This window comes from Leptidea sinapis, chromosome 34 (genome assembly GCF_905404315.1).
Source record: "Leptidea sinapis chromosome 34, ilLepSina1.1, whole genome shotgun sequence".
In the NCBI taxonomy this organism is placed as follows: Eukaryota; Metazoa; Arthropoda; class Insecta; order Lepidoptera; family Pieridae; genus Leptidea; species Leptidea sinapis.
The window spans coordinates 7,684,524-7,706,542 of NC_066298.1; the positions used below are offsets into that span (position 1 = coordinate 7,684,524).

The following is a 22,019-nucleotide window of genomic DNA, read 5'->3' on the forward strand; positions in this document are numbered from 1 at the left end:
AGGCTTTTCCAGCACCGTAAGCACACTTTCATAACAGCAAACTTGGTTTTTACACTATCGAATGAGATCTTGAAAATCAAAATGGTGCAATCCTTGAAACCTACGATGTTATAGGTGACAAGTTTGTGAAATTAATGGGCCAATGGGTTTTAACATATTAACACTTATTCACAAAGGAGCAGAAGTGCAATGCCACTAAGAATTTTGGTTTCGATGAAGAATTCTGAGCGGCATTGCATTGTCGTGGGCAGGGCGTACCATCAGGTGCACGCCTAGCCAGTTTCAAGTTTTTCGTTGAAAAATCAACTTCTAAATCTTCAAACAATGTGTTCATGTGAAAACAAAATTCCAAATAAAACTATATATTTATTGTGTCTTAATCATATTTCATTTGTATATTTATTGTGTCGGATTGAAATAATAACGCCATCTCAAGTCAATTATCTAATATGAAAATATAGGAGGTGGCATCAATAATAGATAATATTAAGATAATAATAATTAGATGATAATAATAAGTAGATCCTGTAGATGGCGCCACAACCCGAGAATTGAAGAAATGCCTAAGTATCCATCTCTACTATGTGCCTATACTGGATATATTTATATGTATATATTCGGACGCAGTTTAAGTTTTTGTAGCTACCTAGAGATGCAGGTTTGGATCCGACATCATCAATAAAGTATGGTCACAATCAAATTCTTATTTAAGACTTTTTTTCTCATAAACTACTTTCAAACTTTAGGTTGTTCCGGTGGGCAAAAATTGTGAAGATATATCTAACTACGGAAATTTGCGTTGCGGCTTAAATTTCAAACCACGAATTTAAAGTTTAAAAAAAACGGTGAGTGGCTGTCAAAAAGTAAAGTTGACCAAATAAAAAAAACTGATTCCATCCAACATTCAACACAAGGAACCAATCAATTCTCACTTATATCATTTAAAAGTCAGGCAGAACATAGATTTTGGTACTTTAATAGACTTAAGTACAACAAAACAACTAGACTCACTTTTATTAAAAAGTCGTCAAAAATATCGGAGCGGCGCGGTGTTGTATGCTATAAGTACGTATGCCGTACACATTAACTTATAAAGATAACATTCATTCAAATTATCACCTGATTTCGTGGCAGTAATGTTCAAAGTCTATGTATTGTGCACGCTCATAAGAAGCTCATCGAATATGGTGCGGTTGGCGATATATTTTGTTGAAATGTACTTATTTAGCAAAATGATTAAGAACGTCAAGTTAGTTAAATCATTTTGTTAATTTAACTGGGCACTTACCTGAAATACAACACTCCATCCATTTTAAGTTTGGATGCGGTGTTTTTTGGACTGTTTTTCGCTGAACGCATTGGCATTGCGTGGCGTTGTTTTCAAAGCGCGGTCGAAACACTACTGAACGAAAACTTTTCCTAATAGACGCGTAGGCAGAGTTTTGCTTCAGACAATTTTTGAGCGTGAAATTGTGAGTCTAGTTGTTTATTGTACGTCAATGTTTACTTAACTTTCATTTTCGAAATTCCGGAAACAAATGAGTAACGTTTAACCTTTGCTTAAGAATCAGATGAGTTCATGCAAGATTGCAAGCATACGTATTTCGTCGCTTTGCCCGTCTGAACTCTGAACAAGCATTGCGGACAGCGGACGATGCTTTGCAAGTTTCAACACGTTGTATTAAAATTGAATAGGTACCTATGTAGGTAAGTATTAACCAGTACCAGTCGCTGAGCTTTTGAATATATTATCTGCCTAAAGTGATAGGTATTAATATTTATCAAACTACTTGAAAATTTAAGGCGTTTCCGACAAAACCAACCAATGAATACTTTTTTGCAAATAATTCATTTATACTGTTATAGAATAATGTTAATAATTTGGTTTACCTCCACCATTTCTATGTATGTGTACCATCTCTATGTAACTTACAGTTGGCATGTGTGTTTGGGTTGGGCATTTTGGAATACAAATTATTTAGTATTAATGAAAATAATTATTATTATTAAACAAATATAAGTATGTAATGCGTTAAATTCTATTCAGAGCTCTCAGTCTTCACTTGAACCAGACCGCGGGAGGGCTTCCGCACAGAATCTTCTTGCCGCCACAGCTTCTGACCACGAATCTCTATCTCCTCGTGCCACGCCTCTTGAGTTTTCCTGCACATTGGTTTAAAGAAATCTCAAAAAAAATATCAAAACTGTGCGCTTTTCAATTCTTTTTATCTTCCTTTCATATATAGATTGAATCTACTATAACATATTATGTTTGGAAAAAGTGGCGAGAGCCTGTTTTCTAATTTACAGTAGAAATTCTGGCCACTCATTTAAACCAAAAAGTATTGTATAATAGTTTTAGATTACTACAAATGAGATTGTAAATACCCAAGATGCGTAGAAACTTTAATAATTTCATTCAATATCCTATCCTGGAAACAAAAACTGTCGAAATATAAGAATGATATGATGTTTTGTAAACATGAATGTCGTGATTACTATCAAAGTGAGAAATTATCTACCATAATATAAGAAACAACCACTTATTATCCGTGATGTTAACATATTTATAATTAATAATAACACACGCATTGACCAGTCATCTCCGCCGTCATACACTTCTGAGTAAAGCCAATTACATTTTAGTGATTAATCCGCCACGAGAAAACTGTTCTATCAAAAATCTTCTTTTTTTTTCTTTAAACCTGGCCAATTTGCTTGGGACAACAAAGTATTTAGGTTAAGCTTCTAGCATTATTCTTCAAAGTCATCTAAGTATTTTAGTTTTTAGAAGGTATTTTAAAGTTTACATGTTAAAACTCCAGAAGTATGCCGATTTAGATTAGTCCCAAATTAAGACATAGGTATCTAGTTAGTACTACAACACGTGCTCACATAATAGTGATACATATTTTGATACATCTAATTACTCTACATTCCACTAAATAGTGGACGTAAATACGCACTTGCAGTTTTCCATCAGCGGGCTCGTGTTGGGGAACAAGGTCTGCAACATCATAAGACACGGAATGATCACGACGGACAGAAACTGGATCTGCTCCGCTGGCTGGTTAAGTCTTCGGTTTCGATCCATCATGCTGAGCGGGTGGTAGCCCATTTCGCGTTCTTTGTCACCCTGTGTTTTATGAACTAAGTTAGTAGTTATCATTGACCTTATAACACCGTAGACTCATAATACATGCATTCGCAATGGATATTGAAGTATTTCAGTCAACCACCCGAGATAAGCGGGCGCAGGGCGCTGATAACCGAACGCTCATTGGTTAGTTGACGAAAATAACATAAAATAAACAATTTGTTATGTTTTAAAGTGATGACCCTCACTTGCTAGGATTAATACACAATTTGAAAACAAAATTTTATAAACGATGCGGGACTCGAACCCACGACCTCTGACGTTCCGTGCCAGTCTCTCCCAACTGCTAACCGTTCGAGTGACGTATCGTCAAAAAATCTTGTATGCTTTGTTCAACTCTCAGGTTGTGGCTTCATCTACATCTGTAGATCTGTGGGTTTAGATATATATTATATTCTCTTATTTTATCGTGGTATCTCAAAGCATCTGGCCTTCCTAATTAGGCTTCTATATGGTCGATAAAATTAAAAGTACATCTTTTACTTTGTAAAAGAGACACAAAACGTATAAAATTACACCACACCTTCATCTGAACTATTCTTTCGGTTTGAAGGGTGTAAGGTCCTGCGTCCGGGGTTTATTTATATTTATTTTTCCTATTAATTATATTATCCAAAACTATCTTCCACAATAAGTATCAATAATGTTCAAATCTTCAGTTCAATAATATTTTTTTGTTTACCTGATTATAAAATTCCTCGTAAACACACTCCGCTATCGCTTTGGAGACACCGAACGGCTTGCAACAACCAGACAGGTCGCTCGTCGTCATCAATATTCCCTTAATAAATAAATGTGAAAATATGTAATAAACGTAAAAGTTATACTCCTATATATACTTATATAGTTATTTTAGATAACATTTTGAGAAATTCTGCTATAAAACATTTCCTTAGAGGTATCAGAAGCCAGCAACGACTGACTGTTGGCAAAAACTTATCATCATCATATTTTGACCAATGTTTAGTTCGACAGATTGTATCTTATTATTCATGTTGATATTTATGCAAGCAACTTTTTACATTACTAGTACGACAAACCACACACCTTGTGGGCACCTGCCAACAATAGCGTCTGTTTCGATTTGAAATGCTAGTGATACGACCGGACTAACATCATGTTATATGTCTCAATGGGAACGGAGAAAGCTATACTCGAAGTTTCCCTGCGAGATCCGAAGAAGAAATGAGGAGATCCGAAGGAGAACCTAAGTCACCGACATAGCCCAAATGATTTAGGAACTGAAGTGACCGTGGGCTGGACGGACATATGCCTTTCGATGCAAATTGGTGCCCAAGAGTGTTTGATTATAAACTTCGATTTCTCGCTCAGAAACTCAAAGAACTGTAACATTTATTCGAAAGTTAACCTTCCTAGACCATATAACCGCTCTGGGCTTTTAACAGAGTAGGTACCTACTTATTTGCGTTTTTGTGCGAGGGATGGACGGTATTTGGATGTTTATGTATTAGTATAAATCGGTAGCTGTGCTTCTTTTCTATTGTTTGTGTACAAATTAATATTGTTTGTTTTTATTAATTATTTGCTTTTATATTGTAATTAGCTCACGCCGTTTTATTAAAGTATAAATAATTTAAATTATTAATGATGGCAGATTACTTACACAATAATTGAAGAATATTTCGAAGATAAGTGTAGTTACAGGTACTTGTTGTTACGTTGATGTTAGAAAATATTCGTAACTCGCACTACGCACTACATTAAATTACATAATTATAATCTCCCTCAAATATTGTTATGCCTGCAAAGGGCCGCAACGTATTAAGTACATTAGCTTTTAAGATCCATGTAAACAAATAAATATCTTGTATTACTACCTTGAGCATTTTCCTATGTGAATTATCCGTCCATTCGAAGGTACCATCGGCCAGTAGCGGCGATAGTTGAGCACGCAACTGAAATAGAAATAAAGCAGTATCCTTGATAAAGAAGGTCTAGTACATAAGCTTTTGGAACAGTCTGAGAATAATTCTATCGTGGAACAACTTTAGTTCCAATGGCGTTGTTAACAGGCCGAAGACACAAAAAGAGCGAAGAGACCATGAGTGGCCGTGATCAATTGAAATGCGGAAATCTTTCGTATAGTGACGACCCGCGCCCGCTTATCTCGGGTGGATATATGTATCCAAGTTGTTGTAAGTGACCCTGCACACTGAGCTAGAGGGTCCGGGTTCGAATCCCGATATCTATCGGACATTTGTGTGATCAATAATTTTATATGTAGGTATGTTTGTTTTGGAGTCATGGATGCTTGTGTAATATATTATGTATTTATGTTCGACGTTTGAGTTTGTAGGGATTTGTTATGGAAGGTTAGCTGACCAGTAACACCCGCAGGGTTGTAAGACAAATAAGAATGTCATTAAGTGCTAGTCTTGAGTGTCGAAGTGAAGACCGCATGGTGATGTGGTTACACAGTTTTATGTAGCGTTATTACGACTCGGGTGATTTGACTCTTATGGCTATGATGGAAATCAACATAAAAAATATAAGTACTTAAAAGTAAGGACGCCATCTTCACGTTTTCTGTTCTCCTATCCCTGGCCCCTTTTTAGTAGCTACATCCTCGACCTGACACGCTATTTATAACCTAGATCCTTGCAACTAGTAACGAATCATCAGGTAATATCATTCTTTTCTTTTCATATATTTTGTCCTAGAAACATTTTTATAGTAATATTTTGCTTATCAAGTTTGACTATACGATGTTAACGAGTCTGTATGTAGTTAGAAGTCAAATGTATACATATGTATATGTACGATTACCTGGAAATAGAGCGCTAGGTCTGTGCAGAGTATGTTGTACTTCATTTCCTGCAAGATTCTGTCACGATCGTCAATCGACAACAAGGCCAGAAGTTTTTTTTCCTACAACATATTCCGGCATTATTTATTTAGTTAGAAATACCAACATTTGTTTACATTGATGCGTTATATATTTATAATATAGACTAAATATAATGTACTTAATGTAACAAACAATTACAGGTATCTACCACATGCTTTAATAATTTTCACAAAGTATTAGTTTAAGAGGAAAAAAAATAAGAAGTGATTAATTAGGGTTCCTTTTTTCTTTTAGAGGTACGAAACTCATAAAAAACTACGCTGTGAAGATGATGATATCTATTACGTAAAATACACCATACCTCGATAATATGCTTGGCAAGAAAGAAATGGTGGTGTTCCAGCGTGGATGTCTTGTACATCTGGGCCAGAGGATGTCGGGACATGATGAGGAAGTTGTTGTTGAAACCTGGGTGGTCCAGGTCGTGGCAAATGCCGCCCAGCATCAGTGCTGCCGTCTGTGTACAAAATATATTGAGCATCGCTTTTTTTCAACAACAACAATCGCTTTTTGGCAAACAGACAAGTGTTTCATAAAATTTAATTTAATATTTTTTTACTAGGTGTAGGTGAGATTGTTTTCAACTTTATAGTGCCATTTCAGATAAAGGTTGCAGCGGTCCATCGACTCTGCTAGCATGGCCTATCGTGCGTCTTGGTAACAACTTACTTATTAATTACCAACAGATGACAATCTATGAATGCCAAAAATAAAAACGTAACCTCAACAAAGTCAAAGTATCCTGGGTTACTGCTGAGTATCATGTACATCGTGTGCGTGAAGCAGAAGGCGTGCTCCGCGTTGTGATAGGGGTTCTGACGGTAGCAGCTCAGGATGGTCAGCACGAAGTCTGCCAGGATGCGTCGCTCGAAGTTGCCGTCGGCGAAGGTCTCCACGAACATGTAGCACAGCAGCCCTGGCATGTCTTCCTTGCTGCACTCGCTTATGTGGAAATCGTAGCTGAGAACATATTTGTAATAAACACTCTTTTTAAAATTAAAATTTAAATCGGTAAACCGCCTATTTCTGGCCTTAAGACGAATAGTAAGGAAAAACATACAAACTAGGTTTTAAGACAACTTAATGGTGAAAATATAACATTTGGAGCTATGAACACTACTTTATCTTGTTAGACATACCCTCAAGTCTTATTTGTACGTTGCCAACGCGTGCTGTTGGTTATAGTTATCACTCCAGAGGTATTTTTAAATACCATTTTGTACAAGTTTGCGGGAGTAGGTACGTTGGGACACGGCAATGTTCGTTGTGCGGTCGTCGGTACTCGGGAATGAACCAAGCTCCTCCCACTTGCTCAAGGTTGCTGGCAATTAGTGTCGCCTTAAGGACGTAAGGTAAATATCAAATGGAAAAAAATTGCAAGCTTCGGTGATGAAAATACATACAACAATACACTGGTCGCAGCAGCGAGACGTAATTTGTGTCCGGCCGGTATTGCTTTCTCATTTTTTGTAGAGCCTTTTTTCTTCTAAATATTCCATACCTATGTGCGCAATTGCCGCTTTAAAAACTAACCCTCACGCGAATACCTTTCTCCACACAAACTTTTTTTTTACAAATAATAAGTCAGTCGCTATCGCAGCTATTTTCTAAATTGTCAACACAAAATTAAAAATAAATAAATGACGAGTTTTTACTAACCCCCTTATTCATAATGTTCCGCTAACTTTAAACAGCCGCTTAGCAGTGTTTTTTCTCATTCTGACTTAGGTCAATAGAAGAAGATAGAGTGAGAATTAGCAATGCTTTAAGTTAGAAGACTATTATGAATAATAGGGTAATTCTAAACGGCAGCAGTGAAATATGAGAGATGTTTTTATCAAGCGCGAGCGAAATCGGTATAAATCTTCGAACTAGTTTTAATAGTCTGTCAGTCTGTTTTTGCTTAAATAGGTAACTCCTATGTACATAATATTTAGAAAACATATCGTGTATTAATTATTATAATATTGTTTTTAACTATTTTCGTCATTTAGAGAAAACATATATTATATTAATTAAAACATTGTTAATATAATAATGTTGTCATTATTTTTTATGTTTAATTATCTATTAACCTCCTAAAATTATTTGATGGTAAAACGACTCCATTGGACTCCATCAGCTCCTCCAGTTCATGTCGGCACGGCTTCAGATGCAGGCCCATCAGTGTTCCGAAAACCTTGTTCAGATTCTCCTGCGTAAATAAAGAAACAGGTTAATCTTGTCAGGGTATGCTCCGCCGCGCCGTCAGAATGTCCACTGGCGCTCTCAAGCGGATGTGTTGCACATTACTTTTATCGGCTTAAAAGTCGCCTTAGCTACTGAAATTACTGAACTACTGGCAACTAACAAATAATTTCTTGTGTTTTTCAAGAGTCCTAAGTGGCAAGGCAATGCAATAGGCTGGGCAATAATTACTTAGGTAGGCCTACCAACATTAATTTTATGTATCATAAAATATATACCGTCCAGTGAATTTCACTGTGGATATAGCACAGATTCCTTTCACGTGACAGACTAGTGATAGAAACATTTGAGATACACAAAAGTGTGTGTTTTTACACACACCAAATTTCCACACATTACATATTTTGGACAGTCAAAACAACGTGTACATCAACGTCCTTTTTTCAAAATTGCGTTCAAAAATTAATTTATTTTAGTATTGAAAGTCTAATAACTAACTATCTATTCCGAAGAGAAATGCCTCAAACCTGAAAAGATCGGAAGGCACTAGTACTTTTTTATATAAATTTATTGTGATTTAGACTGTTTCTGATCGCATGGGCACTTATGACTTAGCGTATATTTAAGCAAGATTATCATTACTCCGACTACATCTACATTCTTTTTCTTCACACCCACTCCTGGTCATAAGTGACACGACCTTTTCCATTAGTACGAATCTACAAAATCAAAAAAAACGTACTAAGGATCACGCAGTTGAAACACATTGCAACAAGCCGATTAATTTCAATATCGACTTCGTTAGTTTGAGCCCAGATATACTTGTACACTGCAAATATACAGGGAGTCTCGTCTGCGATGTTGGAGCCACTAAGCCCCTTATTCATAATGGTCCGCTAACTTTAAACAGCCGCAAACTTAAACAAACTCCTAAGAGTGTTTTTTCTCATTCTTACAAAGCTTTAAGTTAGCTATTATGAATAAGGGGGTAAGTATATAAAATACGTTCAATTTTATCGACAAATCTCCTATTAAACATAATTTAATGAACACTTATCAAAACTATTACAATTACATTTTTATGTCAATGTGAACAAAGACCGGTAAACGCAGTGTTGGTAGGCCCCCCACAAGATGGACCGACGTTCTGGTCAAGATCGCCAGAGAACGTTGGATGAGGCTAGCGCAGGATTTTGGGGGAGGCCATTGTCCAGCAGTGGACGTCTTCCGGGTGACGATGATATTGATGATTGAGCTCAACAAACAAATTGAGCTCCAAAAACTTATACAGGAGTTTTAAAAAGACAAATGATATTCGAAGGTCTAAACCGGTAGCTAAAAGATATAATATGGATGTTTGGATATGTTTGATGTTCATTATTAAATAGTTATAAAAATATTTAAAAAATCAAGGCTGCCATAATTCTACTTATAGCAATGGACCAAATGGATATGTGGCCGAGTGTAGATAATAATCGATATAACCGGCAGTGGAGATCACTCGCCTAAGTGACCCCCTCGCTCATCTGAATAGTATCATAAGAAGTGTTACGTGAAATATCTTCTGCTGCTGCATATTGTAGAAGTGCACAATGAGCGAGCAGTAGTTGACGAACACGTCGAATATCTTCTCGTCCTCCGAGTTGAACGGCGTGAAGTTCGTCTTATTTGTCAGTTGGACCACGCCTGGGTGAAGGTAAATTACTTTAATGCAGCAAATTTTACTTGTAATTTTACCTATAATATTTTTTTTATACTTTGCTTCTGGAATTAATTAATATACAGATTTAATTTGTACCAAAATTTATGGACGATGCGATACTCGAATCGGCTCCGCTCGGGTTCCGTCACTCGGATGGTTGGCTCAGTTAGTAAGAGCGCTCGTTCATGAATTTTAAATTTAAATTTATTATTAAATTTGTATATATAATTACTTGTCCTAACTGACCCAATGATCAATCAACGCAGAGCCTAACAGAGCCAGTTTCTTAAAAGACGTCATAAGAGATGTACGAAATTTCATATGCGAGACAGGCCTTTTACAGTCGCTTTACGAAATTTAAACGAACTTTCGCATAGGATTGACTTATTTGCTTGCTCACTGAACGAGTTTCAAATTAGAGTAGTTGTTGTATGTTCTAGTAATAGTAATTAGTATAGTAATAATCTAGTATAGTAGGTATAGATTGTTAGTAGTAGCTCTAAAATTTATGTTTTTATTAATTTAAATACTTAAATTTAAGTCAAGCCTCGATCGCAATAGTTCACTCTGAAAGGATAGGGGCTTTTTTGGTTAAATAAATAAATAAAATATTCATGCTTCTGGATAGAAACATATTGTGTAGTTATTGGCGTATTTATATGCTACCACAGAATAAATAATGAGTAGCTGTCAGGTACTCCAGGTTTGAAAGTATATTATAATATGTAGGTATGCTAAAGATCATTTTGAAGGAATAGGCCACAGTAAAGCATGGCTGAGTTAAGCTACTCTGCACCGACATACAGATAAAATAAAAGTGTCTGTTTGGTAATAACAGATTTTCACAATGTAGGTAGGTACACGACAGCACATTCTACAAGTTTTCTTTAATTTGAACGCATGAAAAATAGGTAAAACAATTTCTTTAGACTGTAGGTCTATGACTTTTAGGTTTTCTTTACCAAATATCAATTAAAAATCTGTTTGTAATAAAAATATATGTGACGCACCATCGGAACTTCATTTTTTGTATTATGTTTAGGGTTTCGCAACTAAAGTAAAAACCGAAACCCTGTTTTTATTAAGACTTCGAGATTGTAGCTAAAAGCACGTGAGTTTAAATATTAATAAATAGTAATACATTACCCTACCTATTGTAAACTATTGATATTTGGGTAACATTTGATTATTTAAAAGAGTGGCAATGAATTTATTGTGGCTACGAAGCTAAAAATGAAAGAAGCCACTAACTGTTCCGAATTTTTTTAATTTCTTTTACCGATAACAGTATCCTTATCCATAACGGGTGCGAGGAGACACGACCTTACGACTGTCCCCGTGACCGGATCGATCTCCTTCAAGAAGCGGGGATCTTTGAACGCGTCGCGGACGTTCAGCGGTTTGCCTGTGCGAGCCACTAGGCCTGCAGGAGTCTGATCGGTGGATAGGCTGCAATTTTTGTTTACATTATGTTAGCCATGGATATACAGGATATAGGTTAGGTTCTCTTAAATCTAGAAGTCAATATTTCAAAGATTTTAAAAGGCAAGCAACGCTCCTGTATTTCCTCTGGTGTTGCAAGAGAATGCGGCTGTGATCACTTACGCGCGTTTATCCTCCGAAAGAGTATTATTATATATTTATTCTTATAAGAGGTGCAGCGCTACACTACCTATGAGTTGACCAATGGCGGCAACTGGAAATTAATTTTGCCATCTTGCGTTAATTGTCTGTATTGAATAAAAGCTGCTTACGAATGCGCGTGTTTTAAATGTACTTCTCTTGGGTCTTTTCCACATACCGTAAATATCTAGTTCGTGGAAAGATACCTTCGGTGCTTCTCCGACATATATGGTTGATTGCAATATTTTATAAGTAAACAAATAAAATGCAGTCGCTCAATGTTTGCTATATTCTTACTTGATTTTATTCCTCTTTTTTGGCATCGCGGACTGTTCTGCGCTCCAGCCGTCATCCCACATGTCGGCCTGGATGTGATCTCCTATGTGCACCTTATCTATTATGAAAAAACTGCTCCTCATTGTTCCTATAAAGGATTTTATAACTGCCTGAAATTTTAAAAATGCAATATGTCAGGTAGGTACATAAATCATAAAAATACGCAATATCATTTGTTTTCATTTTTATGACGTTTTCTTCTCCTTTTTTTATATGTTCTCACTATTTGATTTCCAATTTACACCTTCAGATATAGTACAGGTTTTTAACACCCTGTACAAGAGGGGCAGACGGGCAAGAGGCTCATGGGATGGAGAATGGTAAGGAAACCGCCCATGGACATCCGCAACAGCAGGTGTCAAGAGATGTTGCCGGACTAAAAATATCCTTATAGGTGTGATATGCTAAAAATATCACACCCATAAGGGTAAGCATAATAATGATTCTTATTAAAACCAAACTGCATCTGTGCAGTATTGGTCCGGACCATTACTGCCACAAGTACTAAGGGCTTTTTAGAAGTGGGAGAGTCACGCAGCCGTCTTTTGACGTCAGCACAATCGGGCCAGACTCGTCCGGGTTAATTACCACACTCGCACAGAATACCGGCGTGAAGTAGCGGCCTAGTGCCGCTATGTTTCGTATAGGTTAGTCGAGGACCGGAGGCCATTTCGGTGAAGCCGGCCTTGTGTTTCCTTACGGAGACGCAGATATCTGGACCTAGCGATACGTCATATTTAACGTACGCCGGGTACAAAATTGAACACAATTTTTTGCCTCATGCCGGGGTATGTGTGTACGTTAGGGAGGATATCTGCTGTCGCCGTCTCGGCAATTTTGAGGGTAGGGACGTGTCCACTCTCTGGCTCCGCGTAGATTTAGAGGACCGCGTCCGCATCTATGCGTGTGTCTACAGGTCCCATAGTGATAACGCTGAAACCGATCATCTCATGGGCTGCGTTCAAGCGGCAATTGACGACGTGCTTGCACAGATCCCCTCCGCTGAAATTGTAGTCTTGGGTGATTTCAACGGGCACAATGCCGAATGGCTTGGATCACGTACCACAGACTACGCAGGGCGATCTGTGCATAATTTTGCATTGGCGTACGGTCTGTCCCAATTGGTTGCGTCGCCAACGCGGCTCCCGGATGTGGATAGCCACATGCCGCCCTTATTAGATCTTCTGCTGACTACACATCCCGATGGTTACCAGGTCATTGTCCACGCCCCTCTTGGAACGTCCGACCATTGCCTGGTCAGGAGTGTAGTGCCTATCCGACGCCCACGTCGCAGACCACCAGCGACCCGCTGCGTTTGGCACTACAAGTCAGCAGATTGGGATAGGATGCGTTCCTTTTTGCATCCTACCCTTGGAGCAGGGTTTGTTTCCCTTCGGATGATCCTAGTGCCTGCGCCGTTGCAGTAGCCGATGTGATACTACAGGGCATGGATATTTTTATACCAAGCTCTGTAGTACCGATCGGTGGCAGATCACAGCTCTGGTTCGATGCGTCAGTTAAAGCAGCATCTGACTGCAAAAAACAGGCGTATCGAACTTGGGTTGCGGCGCTGGGCACAAAGGATCCGAACTGCATAGTTCTTAAGAGGAAATACAACCGTGCTTCCAGATTTTTTAAGCGGCAAATCGCCCGTGCAAAGTCAAAACCGGCGAGCAGCTTTCCAGTTACCCGACCGGAACACGTAAGTTCTGGTCGTTGTCAAAAGCTGCTCTTGGTAACTTCAGCCAGCCGTCCATGCTATTGAAAGCAAGGGGGAAGGCCTGGCAGTTAGCCTGGATATAGCGAAGGCCTTTGATCGTGTATGGCACAAGGCGCTCCTCTCTAAACTTCATTTGGGCTTCCCGAGAGCTTGTGCAAGTGGACCTCCAGCTTCCTCACTGGGCGCAGCATACAGGTCGTTGTCGACGGATATTGCTCGAACCCGAAGCCCGTGAATGCTGGAGTGCCCCAAGGCTGTGTGCTATCTCCTACGCTGTTTCTTCTGCATATCAATGATATGTTGGACACCTCCAACATTCATTGCTATGCAGATGACAGCACTGGTGATGCCGTATACACGGGCCATGCACGTCTCTCTCGAGAAATCGTCGACCAGTGCCGGGAGAAACTTGTGTCTTCTATCGAGGCCTCTCTTGAGAAGGTCGCGGAATGGGGTAAATTGAACCTTGTCCAATTTAACCCCCAGAAGACTCAAGTTTGCGCGTTTACCACTAAAAAACCCCCATTTGTCGCATCACCGCTCTTCGACAACACTTCCCTAAAAGCCTCGCCTAGTATCGGAATACTGGGTCTTGAAATCTCGAGCGATTGCCAATTCCGTGGCCATCTGGAGGGCAAAGCCAAATTGGCTTCAAAGAAACTGGGCGTCATTAATAGAGCACGGCAATACTTAAAGCCGGCCCACATTCTAGCGCTGTACAAAGCGCAGGTCCGGCCACACATGGAGTATTGCTGTCATCTCTGGTCTGGCGCACACCAGTATCAGCTCGATCCATTTGACCGCGTGCAACGCAGATCAGCTCGAATTGTCGGGGACCCAGTACTCTGTGAACGGCTGGATCACTTTGCGTTGCGTAGAGACGTCGCTTCATTGTGTGTCTTCTTATTCCTGCCGCCGAATTCCACCTTCGCACGACACGCCACAAGTTAGGATATCATCCTCACCATCTGGATCTGTGGCGGTCCTCCACAGTGCGGTTTACAAGGAGCTTTCTTCCACGTACTACAAAGCTGTGGAAAGAACTTCCTTGTGCGGTGTTTCCGGGACGATACGACATGGGTACCTTCAAAAAAAGCGCGTACACCTTCCTTAAAGGCCGGCAACGCTCCTGTGATTCCTCTGGTGTTGCAAGAGAGTGTGAGCGGCGGTTATCACTTAACAACAGGTGACCCGTACGCTCGTTTGTCCTCCTATTCCATAAAAAAATAAAAAAGTGCCAAGACACCCATTTCTGGCGCAAAATAACAGTGCACTTTAACTGCGCGTATTATTATGCTATGTTCTGGTTCCGATGTGTGCCGGTGTTAGCACATAGAAGTGGTTGTTTTTTAGCAGCTGATGATAAGACTAAACATAAATACTTAAACTGTAAAAAACGGATTATAAAATAATATGCTAATCCTATCGTGTTACCCGACCAGCATATCCGTCAGCATGGTGTCCAATGACGCCAGATCGCTGAAGTAGTTGTTCAGTAGCGCTCTGAGCTCCTGGTTCAGGTGGGATGTCTTCTGCAGCAGTATCCTGGCCTGAGCCTGGTGCACGGCTGCACCCGCCCAGCATGCTATGCTGACCACAGTATAGATTACGTTCTGTTGACAATTTAGACGGAATATCCATAATTAACAGTTCAAACATAGCTTTATATTACACATAGTTAAAAGCTTAGACGGAGAAAAAGGAGATATGGCTTAATTATGGGTATTTTATACCGGTGCGGAAAGAAGGAAGCAAATCAGGTGCGCAGTGAGAGGAGATTAGAATTATTGATTAGGGAGGAGGGAGGTATGGAGAGGAGATTAGTATAGTTATAGTATTATTAGTATAGTAGATATTAGTAGATGGGAGATGTGGACGGGGGAGGGAGACAATATTCCATAACAGATCGCCCACTACCACTTTTGAGCCTTTCGGTTTGTGTAACATTCATTGCGTGTGTGCTGTGAGCTATTTTGTACTATAATTGTATAGAAATCGTAAGGGATAGGTTTCATAACGATATTATATAGAAATGGAATTCATTTTTGACGAGCATGGTAAACATAGAATGTCTATTTATATCCCTGTTAAACAAAGTAAAAATAAAAACTTTTTATTGAAATTAAAATACTAACCGATGCCTTGAAATACGAATCCCTCCTTGCTTCATACTAACTTCAACACTTTTAATTTTACAGTCTGTAAACGAGCATAATTGCTTCAAATAATTATTTTAATTACGCAATGAGTTTACGCTTCGAATGGTATGCAGTATATTTTCAACGTTGGCAGTATAACTATTCCACTTCTGAATGCTCTCAAACGACACCCTGGGTCTGGGACTGCCCTATTCTCTTTTGCTTGCCCCGGAAAGCGAAGTACGTAGGTACTTAAATTTAGCTTGTGTTTAATTCACCATTTACCTACGTTCTCAAACCTCCTCACCTTTCACAGTAGGTACAATTAAGCAGCTACTATCAAGTGATCATGGTTTTTCACTTTACATTTCATCTTAAATCGTTGTAGAATGTGTAACTAAACTAACAAATGCACGCTTGGATAAGTCAAGCTATTATCGAAACACTCACAGCATCATAGTTCTCACTGTCCGTCCGATACAACTCCAGCACAGCATAGCAGTCCCCATCTGGCTTTACGATAGGCATGCATAGAGCCACCTTTGCTTCAATCCACTTGAGTCCTTCAGCGAATCTTCGGTCGCGCTGCACGTCTTCGATCAGAAGATACTCCTTAGTAGACGCCACGTGCGCTGCTGGGACCTTATTTTCCTCTGGAAGTTTATTTATATTATCGTTATTGCCTAGTTTTAAGTGATCTTGAACTATAAGCATGTTAGCTTTCGAGTCATGGATGTTTATATTACACATGTAGGTACCTATTTCTGTAACTACGGCTTATTTTGTAGGTAGTTATGGACGGTTAGCTTAGCAGTAGCATTCGTTGGCACAGTAAACACTCAAGTTGCAGAGGGGACGCTGGTAATTAAAATAAGTTTTTTGTGGGTATATTAGACTCGTTATTATCTACAAACTAATTTAATTTAACTTTACTTATATTAACCTATTTTTTTATCCTTTGTCAGAGAAAAGCTAAGCTACAGATGCCCAAGTTTTTCAATTGAATATTTGACAGTCTTGAGTCTTCTACTAGTGTAATTCATAGTAAGTACTTAAGTATGCCTAGTTATTATTTATGTTAGTTAATTATTTTGTAAAATGTGTAAAATTGTATCTAACAAATATCTTATAAATAATATCTGTAAAAATATCATAAATAAATTTATTCTTATTCTAAGCGCATTAATTCGGTAAAAATGTGTTTACCAATTTAAAATTTCTGTCGCTCGGTAAATATATAATTTATTTTATTTATTTCTTTATTCCTGATTTGGCTACTATGGCCCACTTAAATGTCATAATAATACAGTCAGATATAATTATAATTAATACATAAATAACATAAAATATGTACATAAATTATTGAATTTAAAAAAAATAATAACAAAGCCCCATATTCCACAGTCCCTGTGTGCAACGTGCAGTTTACAACAGCGGTTTATATAATAACCACAGTCGAGCCGATCCGCCAGTGCAGTCAGCATGCTGTTGTTGCTCCCCCGGACTCGACGCACCAGTGACGTGCCTCTCTTTCGCATTATTGTATAGAAACAGTCAACACGGGCTTCGGCAAACATCGCTGAGGAGCTGCAATAGCGAGGAAGCCTCAACAGCACCCTAAAAGCATTGTTGTACTGGACCCGAAGGGCGTTGTACGATCTTTGCGTATAGTCGGTCCACAGGCTGCAGGTATAGAATGAGGTGCAGTAGGCCCTAAAAAGAGTAATCTCAGTGGCGGATTTACAGATTTGCCGCCTGTAGGCTATTAAATTTTTGTCGCCTCTAAATTTTGATATCAATTTTCTATAAGTAAAATTCCAACCTTTTGATTTGTGCTCCATCATCCTCGTTACATAAACTTTTCCCGTTTGGTTAGTATCCTTGATTATTTTTACACCAAAGAATTATCAAAAAATATTATTTTATGCAAAAAATATCTCAATCATGTACCACTTTTAAAGTAAGGTAAGCTGTAAGGGAGCTAAACCGTTTAGCTTTTCTTGACTTAAAGTCGATCGTAGGTAGTTCTTTACTCTCTTCAAGCAAGAGAAGGAAACTTCTTCATGGAAGAAGTTCCATCTGACCAATTTATCGCTCTTGTAAAGAAAATACGAAGAAAGAGCCATACGAAGTACTATATCCAAGTTTGGATAAATGTTTCCTAGATGTTGTTCTCGCAAGAATGAAGACAGACTTTTTAATGATCCAGAAATTGGTTTTATTGAAATTCTTTTAGACGAAAGGTGGCTTTGAAAGTGTACGCATTCGTGAACTAAGTCTATTTCTAAATCTAAGATACATCATCGTTACCATCAGAACTGATGGTAACAACTCACTCATACAACCATTACCGCCGTTTCCAGTTTTTCAATTTTCTAATCAGCAAATTGACTAACTTCATATTTTGTGAAGGGCATTTTTTTACTGTCAAGTCGCAGACGATCAAATACCAGTTAAACGATTAATTTAAACCAAAAGACTATATTATATTATTTAATAGTAATTAGTCAATTTTAGTCAGTATTTTTACGCTTAAAGAAATAACTTTCTGAAATTGAATTTGACAATTTGCAAACTTGTCATCTCATAATTATTAGGTACACGGAGAAAAAATTATAGCAGTTATCTTATAGTTAGTGAAGAAAATATATAAAAAAATACTAAATTTCGACCATAATATCGAATCGCTATGGCGTTATTCTAAAAAATCATTCATCAAATTCATTCATTTCAAGACAGTAGAAAGTAGTAATTTATCTCTATCTGTACTTAGTGCATATTATATCTATTGTTTTGGAATAGTGAATTTGAAGTACACTAACTTACAATTTGTCTAAACATGTGTAGATATACTAAATTTTTCAATGCAGCAATGAACATAAGCGTCTTGTTTGATTACAGACAGGTAGAAATTATGCCACAGATCGCACCCTCACTAAGTCGTTAAGGAGTCCCATTGACCATCATATTCGACTACGACTTCTAATTACTTGACCATAACTTTGTTATAGTAGATGACATAAATATGACGACGAATATATATATATATATATACGACGAATTGAGAACCTCCTCCTTTTTGAAGTCAGTAAAAAATATGAACTAAATTTGCCGCCCCTAAAAATTTGCCGCCCTAGGCTCCAGCCTACTCAGCCTGCTGGTAAATCCGCCACTGAGTAATCTTAACATCTGAAGAGCACCTTGCAAACCTATGGATCACCATATTAACTCTTACCGACATCGCCCTCCGTTCCCGCTCAACATCTGCGTCATCCCTCAGGGAAGGTGTTACTAAATGGCCAAGATATTTAAATAGATCAACCGTTTCTAACAATATTCCATTAAGCCTTATAGGTGGCATTTCTATTACTTTTCTAGGCCCTCCCTGAAAGACCATGCACTTGCTCTTTTTAACATTATAAATCAGCCCGTGTTCATCAACTTTCTGAGTCCACCGACTGAAGCGCTCAGCAGAACCATGTCGTCCGCGTAGCTTATGTTATTGAAACATACGTCGCCTATGTGACAACCGACATGCTGTTTGCTGAGCGCCTCGATCATACCATTTTCATAGAGATTAAAAATGGAGGACGAGCTCAACCCCCCCTGCCTCACCCCGCATTCCAATCAGTACGAATCAGACATGGTGCCCGACCATTTCACATTATTCAACTGGTTCCCATACCAATACTTAAAGATGTTAATAAGCTCATTAGGAATATTGGATGCTCTCATCTTTTCCCATAGGATGTCATATGAGACCAAATCGAAAGCCTTGGAAAGGTCAAGGAAGCAAGCGTAAACAGATGTATTTCTACCTGTATAGTATTTGACAGCACCCTTCAAGCACAATATCGCAGTTTCCGTGGAAAGTCCCTGCCGAAAACCAAACTGGTTATCATGCAACTGCAAGAATCTATTTAATTGTGCATTTAGAATGCTGTCAAATACTTTAGCTATAATAGTAGCTAAAGATATAGGCCTATAGATTTTATATCTGATAAATTTCCATTTTTGTTTTTCACTACAGGTACTACAAGTCTTCATCATGTCCGTCGGTAGGTACCTTGTCATTCGGATGTAATAAATGCATCATCATTTGGCGGTTTAACTTTACCAAAACACGTGTCAAACTCACGAGACATTGCTACCTGGTTAACTACCTTATATGACATTGCTTATGGTTATTCGGCCAAATGCCAATATAGGTACTTGCAACATAAAATCTTTGTCATCTAGAAATTAAGGGTAAACAGAAAATGAATGGCTAACCTATAGGTATGTTGATCTCGTGTCGCTCTGGATTCTTCGAGTTTTCTGTCATTAAAACTATTTCATTCTTAACTTTGTTAACGATGTAAACAAAAACTCCTGCAAGTTTTAATATCAATAAAATATCCATTGTGCTACTAGATCAAGATCACCGGAGTAGCATGGATGATGAGGATGGATTGTCCTAGTTTTGACATGGCATCATTTAGGAAATTACGATGAAATTACCTCGATAATATTTTCGCGCTGTAAAATTTTCGCTTCTGCGGTTTTATCTTTTTTTACTTGTGCGCCTGTTTTTACTGTAGGTGCGTCAGCTTTGCACTTGATGGATATCTCATGATTAGGGAGGAAAACAAACGACTTTTTTACGGAATAGGAGAGTAAACATACGAGCATGCGGGTCATCTGATGTTAAGTGATCACCACCGCTATACTGTCTGCAACACTCGACGGGGCTATTACACGGGCATGGCCGGTCACAACTTCAGCAGTTCTTTCGTTAGGCCGTGGTCTCCTATTTTACGCCGTACGCTGCGTCACAATGCTTAGGTACTATATAAATGTACTGTTGTGGTCGCTTTCACACGTCGACGCTGGCGTGTTGACGCCGTACGCGGCATCCGAACACCGTGCGCAGCGTCTCTATTCATTTCGAACCATTGCAGCATGAAGGTCGTCGTTCGCGTCACACAAAATGATGAGGTTTGATAAAGGAAAAGACGAGTTGTTGATTGAATTAGTAAAATATTATAATGCAGTGTATGATAAAAGTGACAAGAATCATAAAAACAATATGTTATATAAGCATCAATGTTGGGAAAAAATTAGTGATGCAGTCGGATCTCCTGGTAAGTAAGTAACAAAATTTTCACCAAATCCATCGCGAAAACACTACCGCACGAGACAGCTCGTGGCGTGAGTAGCCACTGATCTACCTGCGTCACGCCAGACGTATTGACCGCCGATGCTGTGCGTTGCGTCCAGACGCTGGACTTGGAAGCCACGGAATTGACGTTGACGCTAACGCCAGATGCCGCGTACGGCATAAAATAGGAGACCATAGCCTTAGTTAGTTTCAAAGCAGGACATACCAGAGCTATTAGTCACGGTTCTCAAAACATTCGCAGTTTCATACAACAGTGAATTCAAATCAACCGTATCCTCAAGGAAAACATTGAACCTGTTTATATCTAAATATTTCTCTTCTTTTCTGTACGTCCTTTCTCCTTTTCTCTCTATTTGAGCGTAAGGTGCTATCACGCGACGAGTTATTTTGTCGAGCCTATCCGAAGGCACAAGGAAATGCGACTGGACTTTAGGCAAACTTTGCTTTAATTCATCTTGTTTTATCGTATCTTGGCGACTTTTAACTGATTTCACACGTGATACTTCGGACATTATTTTTTAGTTTATGTAAGAATACAATCAAATATCCATAAATAGCTGTTATTATTTTTATATCAAATCGATCTGCTTGACAGAAAAAGTACCTATATGACATAATATTCATGTCACTGGTTTGTTTTTATTGATTCACGGACGAGTAAAAAAATACCTTTTTTTTCTTTTTTTACTAGTCCGTGTAATGATTATGTAATGAAGATAATGAAAGACATTTTATGAATTACGTAATTATTTATTGTAAACATTTATTTTGTAGGACGGAAAATCTACATCACATTACACGTTTCGGTATTAGCTTGGGTAATATACATATAAAAAAACCATGTCCAACAAAGATTTTATATTATTAGAGCCTTAGATTAAGAATTGGTCACCTCTGTGCTCCAACTACATACCGGACTACCTAATATCAATAGCTTTTTTATTACAGCAATTATTACTATTAGATTCTTCTAGGCATCTTTCAAATTTCGTAACATACGCTTCGTTTTATTTTATATTGAAATTAATAAAATACAAAATACTTACTGATGATATGTAATCCCATTGTCTTTCTTATTTCTTGTATTATTTTTATAAAGTTTTACTACGCAACCAGGTATTTTAAT

The 22,019-nt window shown here is 38.2% G+C and overlaps 1 protein-coding gene across 2 annotated transcripts; it reads right to left on the reverse strand.

The window, feature by feature from the left end:
• Positions 1 to 1,923: 1,923 nt before the first annotated feature.
• Positions 1,924 to 21,456, reverse strand: LOC126975050 (cAMP and cAMP-inhibited cGMP 3',5'-cyclic phosphodiesterase 10A-like). Of its 2 annotated transcripts, XM_050822840.1 has the most exons (15): positions 21,099 to 21,456; positions 20,005 to 20,103; positions 16,183 to 16,385; positions 15,034 to 15,207; positions 11,836 to 11,984; positions 11,195 to 11,364; positions 9,766 to 9,899; positions 8,102 to 8,220; positions 6,749 to 6,986; positions 6,328 to 6,483; positions 5,945 to 6,046; positions 4,996 to 5,073; positions 3,840 to 3,938; positions 2,967 to 3,136; positions 1,924 to 2,163 (listed from the first exon to the last, which is right to left on the reverse strand). In XM_050822840.1, the coding sequence occupies exons 1-15, from the start codon at positions 21,403 to 21,405 to the stop codon at positions 2,040 to 2,042; spliced, it is 2,322 nt and encodes a 773-aa protein (XP_050678797.1). In that variant the 5' UTR covers positions 21,406 to 21,456; the 3' UTR covers positions 1,924 to 2,039. The 2 variants fall into 2 exon arrangements, with proteins under 2 accessions (XP_050678797.1, XP_050678798.1); XM_050822841.1 differs by lacking the exons at positions 16,183 to 16,385; positions 20,005 to 20,103; positions 21,099 to 21,456 and adding an exon at positions 15,730 to 15,805.
• Between the last annotated feature and the right edge of the window lie 563 nt (positions 21,457 to 22,019).